The following is an 11,322-nucleotide window of genomic DNA, read 5'->3' as shown; positions in this document are numbered from 1 at the left end:
GAGCTCGGGAAGAGGTTCCCCACGGGTAACCCCGGCTCCCTCGGTCGCTGCAAATCCCTTGGGACCCCCGGACCCCGGCAGGGGCGAGAAGTCTGGGGGGGCTGCGGACCCATCTCCACCGGGGACAACGGGACAAGGCCAAGCCCGGCACGCCGGTAGAGTCACCCCGGGGAGGGCAGGAGCTGCACGGCCACCTCCGCGGCCCCGCCCCCCGGCACACGGACTACTTTGTCACCGCACGCCCGTGTGCCTCCGCCCCCAGCGGAGGAGGACAGGCCCGGCCACGGCGGAGACGAGAGACCCGCAAGGTACGCGAGCGCCGGCCGTGCTAAAAATAACTGCGGCGTGTTAGCAACAGCCTCCCCATTGGCTGGCCGGGCCCGGCGGCGCCTCCGGATTGGAGCGCTGCCTCAGCCAGTGAGCCCGGGGGGGTGTGCGCGGGGGCGGTGCCGGCGCGGCGCGGCGGCCGCCGGGAGATGTAGTGGCCGGGGCGGCCGCGGCGTGTCCCGGCTGTCCGCGGTGACCCCGAACCGTACGGCGGGGTGTTCGCAGGCTCGGGGTTACGTGGGGCCCTGGGGGAGGATGGCCGTGGCGACGGACAGTCCCGGGGCCAGGGGCCAATGGCGGGCACCTACACCCCCAAAGGCTGAGCCACAGCCGCCCCCTGGCACGCTGAAGGCACTCAGTCCCACACACAGCTCTGCACCCTGTATTTTAAATCAGACCCATTACTAGTTCCAGGAAAATGAAGAAAATGCCTAAGGGCACCCCCAGAACGCGTATTTTACAGTCCAAGGTCATACCACCTTGCGCACACACCACTTGAAAAGGGTCCTGGTTGTCCACACTCAAGGCAGCATTTGATCAAAGTAGAACTCCAAACCAGGGGAAGGGACACCAAGAACAGCGTTTCCAGGCTCTTTCAGTGCTGACAAAGCAGAGGGGGAGGGAGAACCGGTCTTGGTGACCCAAGCATTACCACAGTCCCTGTTGCAACAGGGGTTGCTGGCCTGACAACCATCTCCCAAGTGCAAAAATGCAAAGTATTTCTCTTGTCCCCTTACCACAATGGGCCTCAGCATCCTTCTCGGTTTGGTTAGTCCTCACTCACTCAGGACCCCTTTACCTTTGCCACAGAAGAGTACTTCTTGAGGCCAGCCAATGCCACGCATTAAGAAATCTGTTAAAGCTCCTTCCCAGCCACAGCACTACAGCAGCCAGCTTTACTCATTTTCCCACTGATTAAAGGAAAAAAACCAACAACTTTTCAAGTGTTTTGGTTGGTTTGTTTTGGTTTTGGGTGTTTTTTTTTTCTGCAGTGGAAGGGAGAAGGGGAAGATTTATGAGAGCTATTATGAGCAGCCTTATTTTTCATCACTCTTACTTTAAGAGGAATTTAGTTACAAAAGAACACATCTCTTTTTTTCTATTATTCCCTTGCTTTGCTGGAAACAAAATCATGCTGTCAGCCAGAGACCAGGAAATCAAAATGACTGAGCTATTTTTAGCATCATTAAGCAAAAAAAAAAAAAAAAAAATTACATTTCTAAAATTCTTTTACTGTTTTAATAAGGTGTTACTAAGAGGGTGTCACACAGTAGGGCTCTTTAAAATACCTGCGCCTTGACCGTGCTCCTTTAATTATGGCGTTGTCCTGGTACACATGCAGGCAGAGGAATTCTGTCACAGGATCTGCTCCCACATTCCCTGCCATTTGGCTATTACGTCAAAGCAAAGCTACGGCGTCATGTGCGCACAGGGAGGGAAGGAATTGCCAAGCCGCCGGCCAGAGCCCGTTTGGTTGGGTTATTTAATGCCAAGGAAGGGCAGTCAGATTATAATTGGGCATAATTAACACTGCCGTACCCTGAATCCTCTGCACGTTCAAGTCACATGACAATCCCAAGGAAATGAAAAACTCTTTCCTGCTGTTGGAAAAGGCAAACATCTCCAGCTGATGCCCATTATGAGAAAATAACAGCTCCTGTGCAGAGAAGGTTTCAGAAGCAAGATTTTGTCCACACAGCTCCTGCACGGAAAGCTCACAGGCAGACTTCAGGCCTTCACCTACCTTTTTTTTGGTTTGGTTTGGTTTTTTTAAAGAAAAGTAACGCTTGGGGCTCAAAGGCTTGTCAAGACAAGGTCTAGGTGATTCAAAGGACTGGAAGCGTGTTACGGAGCTATTTGCTGAGCTCAGCGGTAGCTGTGGCTGGCAGTCGGTCTGAAGGGGTGTGTAACAAGGAACACCTACATTTCAGAACACACTTGTTAGCACTGGCAACAGTGGCAAATTACTTAATAGGCCAAGAGGTCCCATGTTCTCTCCTTCAGTGTAAATATTTGAAATTAAGGGATTTTTTTTACTTATTACACAACATCCTTTCGATTGACAAAAATAACCCTACCTAGAAAAGTAACAGCAAGAAGATACATTTAGCTCCATTAGGATTGGCAAGCAGCAGCACCATGGGAGTTCAGCTGCCACATTGACAAAGTGGTCCCTGTTCCTCCCACCATTCCCTGCAGTTGCCATGCAAGTGCTTCGCAGCTGGCAGCCAGGGAGCCCCTGAATCTGGCAGCTTAAGACTCCATGGTCTGATGAAGCCCTCCCAGAGCTTGGCCTGCACACAGCAGGATGTGTCTCGTCTCATACCCCCCCTGAGGGGAAGCTCGCCCTTTTAGCATGTGCTCTGGTCTCCAGTACTGCAAGGCAATCTCCTTCTCCTGGACAAGTACTTTAAAATCTATTGAGGTAAAAAAATACTGCACTTTTCTAGGTGCCCTGCCTGGCTATCATTTACTGGTGAACATAAACCATTACCAAGCAAGCAAGGCTGTGTTTTTCAGGGCTACTGAAATGTATCCATTACCCTTGTCTGAATTAGCAGCTTCAGGGCAATGTCCCATCCATGCTCTGAAAGTACCAGGAAGGCAACGGCGCTGAACTGATCTGAGCACCAGCAGCACTTGGCATTCTCCCCAGAGCTGTCTGAGCAAACAAGGCAAAGGGGAAAAAGCCTGTCCCTCCCTCTCTCCACCTGCCCAGTGACTCAGAACAACTAGAAATGGCAGCTTAACTCTCAGAACGGAGACCGATATATCCAGCAGTCAGCGTGAGGGCATCAGGAGTGCCAAGAAAGTAAGTATGCTTAGCTGTTTTTGGGAATGGGGGAAGGGATGGGGAAACTTGTATCTCTATAGCAACCCCTGCCTGGCTGATCCTGCTAAATGATTAGGAACAAGGGCTGCTCTGAAATTAGCTCTTCTAGGGGTCCCTGCACTAGGGGACAAAAAAATAATTCCTAACTTCATTTCTCACTACCTTCACCAAAAAACTTGTGTCATCTGAAACTTCCAGGAAAGAAAAAAAGTACGTACAAACCCGCATTCCTAGTGCGATAATTTGGGTGGCCTGACTGAGGGCAAGTGATAAATTCTGGTTGAAGTGATAAAGTTCCAGGTACAAAAAATCTGCATGTCCTGCCCTGCTTTTAAAGAAATACAGAATTTAACACAGCTGATAATGGCTCTGACATGGACTTCCCAGTCGGGAGCAAGAGGCAGTTACTTTTTCAGGTAGAACTACCTTGAGACAGTGGGATTGCTGTAATCAAAGAGCCAGATTGCTCTGAATCTCTTGGCAAATGGCATCCACATTCGTAAAAAATTAACAAGAAGCTGTGTAGGGGAACCATGGTGCAGGGAAGAAGACGTACAGATACGCTCAGGACTGCAAAACGCTTGGAAGAGAAACCTGACAGAATTAATAGCTGGGGGCAGGAGAGGGAGGAGCAGCTGAGATAGCTGCAGGGCCAGTCATAGCTAAAGCTGTCTGCAGCAGGGAAAAATGACTTTAAAGGGAAGGATGATCACAACTTATCTGCACATTTTCACTCTTACATGAAACACCTATATAGTTAGAGCAGGTAATAGAGGCATTTAAGTCAGAGAGGAGTTAAAGGAATTTGTACTGGCCTCAGGGGAACAGCTGAAATCCTGGAAGAGGCACAGAACGAGCTCTGTACCCCAAGACCACGCAAAGACAACCCTGTTACTGTAGCTCACACTGCTCAGACTAGGAGGACTTTAAAGGCTACAGGGCACACTGAGCTATGACCATAATTTAACCATCTGAGGAGTGTACACACCCACAGGGAGCTCAGTTCCGCTTCTGCACAAAGGCGCCCATTTCCAGATCTCTGCTGAGCCAACAGACTGCTTTTAGCCTGTACTGGTATTTGACAAACAAGCAGCCTCTGGTTTCCAGCACGCACACGGCCAATAGCCCAGAACACAATAGTTGGTTTCCCATTACAGCAGGGAAGGCTTTAACTTATTCACAAGAACAGGATAGCGAGTCAAATAGCTTAGTAGGTTTTAGAAAGGGATTGGATGTTTGCATGGTGAAACAACATCCACAGCCGTATTAGCTAGGATAAGGGTTACAAGCTCAGCGATCCTCATGCTACAGGACAAAATGATCAGTGGCCGGGATCACAGGCAGACAAAAGCGATAGCCGTTCCCTGAAGCTCCTTGCAGCAAGGTCACGTGGCCATAAGCAGACACTGTCAGAAACCAGATAACCCATTGTGCAGGACTAGCTGGGCTAATCCTGCGTGTCCCCAGAAAGCTCCAGAGAGGCTAGGCACAGAATGAACCAGAGAGAAATCCTTGTTGTACAAAAAATAAAAACCCAAACGAAAAGCTTTATTGGTACGCATCCTACAGAAATGGTTACAAGAAGGGGCCTTGGATTAATCTGACAAAAAAAACATGGAACAGCTGTGCTCTCCCTAGGAAGGCACCAGCCATGAGCAGGTTCCTTACAAAACAGGGCAGCATGGAAATATACTGGAGGAATGGAGGAGGGGAGCAGACACATGGGATTGGTGCTCTGTTCTTCAACACTGATGCATGGGGCAATTTCAAATAGCCCAGTAAGAACAACCGCAAGATCTTTCTCCACACCTGAAACGACACTTGCTTTTTACTGAGCTGGTTTCCTCCGTCTGCAAGTGCTTGCCCACCAGGCTTTGTAAAGAGAGTTGAGGCAACTACTTGCAGAGCTTCTGCAAAGGCAAGAGACAGTAATCCTCATCTGCTCTTGCTGATGGTTGGTTCTGATCAGGTTTCAGCGTCATTCAGTCTGTTACTTCTCCAGCCCCAAGTATATTACTGAATCTGTACTGCTTTAGAAAAACATAATCAACCGGTTTCCAATAATAGTAAAGTCCAGAGATGTTCCAAGACCCTCTTGCCAACCTGGCAGGAGGTATAACCATGTACAGATAGGATCACCTCTTCTTGAAGCCATACTTTTTCCTTTCATAGAAAAGATCTGTCTTGGAACTGCCCAGGTTGACGATCTTAGGGCAACCATCTCTCTGTAAGAAGAGAAGATGTAGGTTAGGAGATGGGTGAACACAGAACAATGTCATCACTTGCACAGTTCTAGTAGGTTCTCAGTTCCCACGCTCCTCGCCCTGTCCTCAACACATATTTCAAACACTTGTGCAGACAAACTGCCCTCCAGTGCTGGTTACCAGTAAGACAGTGGAACAGAGAAGAGTATGGATGCCTTTTCAGGACTACTCTAGGACATTCTCTTCCTCAAAGCTGAGATGGAAAACAGCTCATCTAACATCAGCAGTTTAATGAAAAGGATGCTCAGTGCCTCAAGACTGAATTCTTTCTAAATTAGGATACACAGGATTTATAGGGCCCAGAGGAATAACCTTTCCCCTCCTTAGTCAAAAAGAATCTTGCTGCTTTAGATGTCACCAAGCCATTCTTGTGTATAGGAGCTCCTCTCAGCTGTGACAGCAGAACTGAATCTCAGATTTCCCGGATCAATTACTGCAGAGGCTGTATGGTCATCTTGGGAGAGGACAGCTGCCCACAGCAGCTACACAGATAAGTTTTTGTACCTGAATTCCAGTAGATTATGAGAAAAAAAGCCACAAGAAAAGCAAGGGGAGGGGGGGGACGACCCACCTCAGAGGTGTGGTTGAAAAAACAAATTCAGAGCTGCACCTCTTCATGTACTAGGGAACATTTGTCCATGGGCCACCTGAGCCCAGCATCTGCATAATTCTTAAAAGCAAAATGTTTTTTCACAGCAGCTGTGAGGGGCCCAGCAGGCAGAGGAATGTGTATCCTTGGCTGATGTGTAAGCCTGAGTGCATTAGATTTAGAAAGCCTCTGGGCAGATGTCAGATGCTGTGGAATCTGCACCCAAGCTGTCCAGCTCCGGTGCCGGAGATATAATCTGCTGGGGAGGGTCTGCATGGTAGAAATATCAGGAGAGGTGGGGAACAGAAATCATCCTTCCCCCACACACCTAGAAATGCCACAACCCCTTTCTAGCTACTGTCTCCTTATTTGATTTTGAACCTCAATAGTAGGACTCTTCCAAGCCTTGTCTCCCACGATCCAGGGAATCTGTGACAATCTTGGCAGCATTATTGCAGGGCTATGTTCGTTCTTCCACCTCCTCCTAAGAAGGCAGCACGTGAGCATGCTCCTGTCCCCAAGAAAAGATTACTTTTTGCAACTCACAGGTATACTGGGTGACAAGGTGGGATTCTGGCCCTTACCACAGACTGAATCAGCTCTTCATCCCTCTCTTCACCAGAACCAATGAATCGAGAGTAACCAGGCCCTCTGCCTGGTGCCCAGTAGCATTCCACCTCCTCCCTTCATTTCTGTATTTGCTTTCTTGCTTCACTATCTTCTTCAGTCTTTCTCTGAGAATGATGGAAGTGCTGTGGCTGAAACTTTGGACAGTAAAAGCTTCAGGTAGAGAGATCTTCCCCTGTTTTTCTCATTCACGTCAGCACCAGATACCATATTTGTGACAGGCAGCAGCACAAGCAGCCCCTTTCTGGGTACCCTACACTTGTGCCAGCACTTTTCAATCCCACAACTCAATCATGTCAAATCTGCTGTTTCAGATCTGCAGCAATACCTAACATTTGAGTTTGCTGCTACAGATCAACTGTCTTTGCTCACAGCAACCTTCACCCAGGTGTCAAAATACTCCAGACCTGTAATTCTCCTCTAGCTCTGTTTTCTACAGTTCTCCCTTGCAGAGCAGCTGGCTATTTCACACCTGAACCAGACATGATAAGCTACAGGTGAGCTTAGGTTATGAAAAACACCTGTTGGAAATCCATATGAATTGATAAAAATAAAACCAAGCCTATTTTACTCATGACTTATGAAGCCAGGTGTCTTTGTTCCAAAGTCAAGTCAAGAAAACTACTGGTTCTCGCTGCATTTCTAAAGTAGGAGGCAGCACCACCATCACGGCACTTATATCCATGTTCAGGTATGGAAAAGATTATGGTCCTGTCAGATCTAATGACTAAATTCAAATGAAGACCTGCCCCTGTCCTGGATTTAGCTGAAGGCCTCTAGAGAATACACAGGCACTGCAGAGAATTAAACCAGCAACTCAGTCAGCTGAGGACATTCCTGTAAATCAGTTTGAACCATTCTCTCAGCACATCTGTCATTAGGGTGTGCATGAAATGACATCTGCAAAGCACCAAAACTGAAACAGCCTTTAACAGACACTTTAACAGTCATCAGGCCCATGTTTTGGGAATATTGGAACTGCAAATGTCATGTTCTTGCTCTTCCCTGAGGTCTTTCTAATACTTCATTGCAGTTCTTCATGGCCTGCACTCCTTGTGTTGGATTATTAACAAAAGCCCTAGAAGAGGTGAACAGCTGCCTCATTTCACATGTGCAGTGCCTATCTTTCAGCACAAGATTATAAAAAGATTATAGCAATGACTACAGACAAAAGGGACCATTACATCAAAAAGTGTTAGCAGAGAGAAGTCTACAGTACGGACCATTCAAAAAAAAAAAAAATAAAAAGAAAATATAAATTGTATGGAAAACAAAGGTTTTGATTCCAGTACCATATGTGCCCTTGGTCAGTGGCTGATAATGGACTTGTAGTGAGAAGCTGCTTTTGCCACTGCCTGTGCAGTGTCTGGAATATTTCTGACCCTAGTGAAATCTAGGCTGGAGATGTTGCAGCAAGGTAACAACCTGATGTGGTAACAAGCAGTGTGGGGAGGAAACAACTGTGAGTGCGCAAAATAGTCAGAGATCCTTAGGGACAAAGAGAGTTACCATACCTCAAAATGCTGCAATATCTCAAAATGCTTTGCAAACAGCGGGAACTATCAACAGGGGAAGAAAGGTATGAGGTACTGCAAACCGGTGCCAAGCATCCCATGTCCCAACACGAATTTCAGGAGCTCCACGCCCCTTAAAGGTAAGCATGGCTACTAAGTAAAATCGGGATGATGACCTACATCCTTTTCCTGGATGGTGCACTCCTTGCAGTAGTAGGCGTCAGACACTCCCGGGCCCCCGCAGATCACGCAGCGCCCTTGGTACGAGCCGTAGTTACACTCGTCGCAGATGCGCACCAGGGTGCAGGGCCGCACGTAGGAGTCACAGATCACACACTTGCCATCACCTGCAAGCACAGCAGAGCCTTTGGTTACGGAATGTCCTTTTCTCCACCCCCACATCGAAGAGAAAAAGCTTCCTAGTGAAAGAACTCGCCTGTACACTCAAAGACAATACCACTGAACTGCAGAAATTTATCTTGTACAGGGCACAACCTTGTATTTGCGCTAAGACTTGAGAGGAACAGGGGGCAGTAGCCTACAACATTTGAGGCTTTTTAAATTTATTCATACATTCACAATCAGAGAAGAAAACCAAAGTTACTTCTTTGTGATTAGCCAACACTTGCTTTGATCATGCTACTACTTTTCCTGAATTTTTCACTTGCAAAAAAAATGCTGGACTGGCAAGACTAGTGTCCTTACATACACAGAAGCAGCAGTGTAAGCTACTTCCACAGTGCCACATCAACAAAAGTATGGAGTTATTGTCCTCAAAGAGATAAGAGACTGTACTCATGGTCCCTTTAATCCTTCATCCGTGAGAAGGCCAAAGAAAGGGCAAGCTGGCATAAACAGCCATTTCACAGAGTTGCTCTTGCTCTCTCACAAGGAACTGGGTGAAATTCAAGCACTCATATCACACAGGCAAGGAGCCATCACATGCCACTGCCACTTTCTGCTGTGTTGGGCCTTATCCAAAACACTGACCTATGGATGAAAAGGCTTCATATCCTATTACCAGTTCCCAAGGTATCTAATCCTGACTCCTGCAAACGGCTCACCTAACCTGCTCTTAAATCTCCAGCATGACAGCCCTCAGCTATTACCAATGGGAATCTGTTTCACTGCCAGGCACTCTTGAAAATGATCTTTTGCTTGACTGTCCTTTTCGCACTTTACTACTTTCATACTACTTTTGAGTCGCAAACCACTGACCTTATGTCTTTTGTTCCCCCACAAGGATATAACAACAGATCTTTCTTCCCTTTTACAGCTGAGCACTGGCATTTGATTCTGTGGGGTTTTTTTTCCTGCTCTAACTTTAGAGGTTCTCCATCCATTTTTTCTTCTACAGACAGAAAGAAGAACGTTTCTCGAGGTATGATGAAGCCATTTTTAACCCCTGCTTTAAAATGATCAGGCTGATATTTCTGCATTATAGATATACAAGGACCCATTCAAGCAGTCACCACAGCCTCAGCCACTGGAAATGCTGGCAGTACATACCCTAGGACTGCATTTGCGTTTTGAGCTCATAATTTTTTAAGTATTCCTTCAGTTTCACTTGCAACATGCAAGTAATTCTTCCCACCTCAAAGAATAACATCAAGTTTGTGGTTAAAGCAAAAACAGAATAATCCGACCTCTGAATCCAAACTGCATATTCTAACCACAGCACTATGCTCTCAAGCAACTATATGTTGAAGCTATACTTACATTTTTCACAAAGTCTTCCAATTGCTGTTAAAAAACAAAAAAGAAAAAGAAGAAAAAAGTTATTTGAGGCAGAAGCAGGACAAAAATCTAAGTAACTACAGAGCTTGAATGTCAGAGTTATCTTCTGCAGTGATCAGGTAAACCACAGAAACAATCTGAGCATAAATACAAACATATTTATAATAAGCAGTACATATCGTGCTAGAGACATTTACCAAGATCAAAGTTTCGATGCGCTGTGAACGCACAATGACACCCATTGGCAGTACGAAAACCTACATTCAATATTCCATTTCAAACACAGCCAATGTGCCTGACTGAAGGAAATCCTGTGCAAGAGTCTTGGCATAGCTTTTACACCGGTTTAAATGGGAGGAAAAAAAAATAAAATCAAGTGTTTATTTAAGGCAGCCAAAATAGCCTTTTACACTTCCAAACATGAAAGTAGTTATATGTATCTTAGAAGTCTTGTCACTTGTGTAGGAAACTCACAACAATGGTGTTAGGAACTTGGATAAATGTCATAAATATCAAGTTCCAAAGACCAGATGTCCAGATTCACAAAGAGTAAACAGTAACTCAGCTGGGGTCTGGGAGACAAGGGATTTGTCAGAAGATTAATTTTCAACACAGACAGATTAGGTTAGAAGGACTGAGTGTTCTAAAAGGAGGTTTCCTCTGCACAGTGCTGCCGAATATTTTGTGTTTACAGATCTCGCAGAAAAGCTGCTTCTTAAATATGCTTTTCCAAGGAGCGACGAAAACCTGCAAGGGATGCCTCGACTTCTAATTTTCTATAAGAGTTCTTTAAGACTCAACTGGGCAAATTCTGACCGAGAAGCGACAAGGATACATCTCCTTCCTTCAGGCATAACCTGGAAGACAACTTATCTCGCAGCCAGAAGGATGCTCCCAAGTGCTGCTGGAGCCATAACGCACGGCGGGGCAGGGAAATAAAACGAAAATAAAGCAGGGAAGGAGGGAGGGAAGGAGCGAGGGAAGGAGCCCCTCTCCCTCTCCCCTCCCCCACCGCCCAGGCCGCGCGCGCACCCAACGGCCGCTGACGGGCCCCACGCGCGCGCGCGCGCGCCTCCCGCTCGCCCCGCGGCGGGAAAAGGGGCGAGGGGACCCCTCCATCCCGTGCCCCGGGACCCACCGACGCCCGCCTGCTTGCGGCAGAAGATGAGGTCCGGGTGGTGCTTGGCCATGGCGAGGCGACACCCGCCCGACGCTGCTGCTGCCTCTGCCGCTGCGGCCCGCCGAGCGCTCACCGCCGCGCCGCCCCCGGGTCCTGGCCGGGGTGAGCCCTGCGCCTGACAAAGCACCGTCGCCGAGCAGATAAACGCGGGAGATTGCCGAGATAAATCCTCCTCTAGGGAGCCGCTCCGCCACCCGACTCCCCCCGCCCGGGGGAGCCCCGCATTGCAGCCCAGGACCCCCTCCCTGTGG

General features: G+C 47.7%; 1 protein-coding gene and 1 long non-coding RNA gene across 2 annotated transcripts; one reads left to right on the top strand and one right to left on the bottom strand.

The window, feature by feature from the left end:
- Nucleotides 1-204: 204 nt before the first annotated feature.
- On the top strand, nt 205-10,861 carry LOC126645124 (uncharacterized). Its single transcript, XR_007630078.1, has 4 exons — nt 205-308; nt 2,886-3,139; nt 9,431-9,535; nt 10,586-10,861. It is a non-coding gene; the product is annotated as an uncharacterized LOC126645124 (long non-coding RNA).
- Nucleotides 4,673-11,300, bottom strand: PHF5A (PHD finger protein 5A). The gene is made up of 4 exons (XM_050325127.1): nt 11,030-11,300; nt 9,874-9,897; nt 8,335-8,501; nt 4,673-5,385 (listed from the first exon to the last, which is right to left on the bottom strand). Exons 1-4 carry the CDS (start codon nt 11,079-11,081, stop codon nt 5,296-5,298), a joined length of 333 nt encoding a protein of 110 aa, XP_050181084.1. The 5' UTR covers nt 11,082-11,300; the 3' UTR covers nt 4,673-5,295.
- Nucleotides 11,301-11,322: the final 22 nt, after the last annotated feature.

Source organism: Myiozetetes cayanensis, unplaced genomic scaffold, assembly GCF_022539395.1.
Source record: "Myiozetetes cayanensis isolate MyiCay16 unplaced genomic scaffold, myiCay2020 scf3, whole genome shotgun sequence".
Taxonomy (NCBI): Eukaryota; Metazoa; Chordata; class Aves; order Passeriformes; family Tyrannidae; genus Myiozetetes; species Myiozetetes cayanensis.
This window is presented reverse-complemented; position numbering and strand designations above follow the sequence as displayed.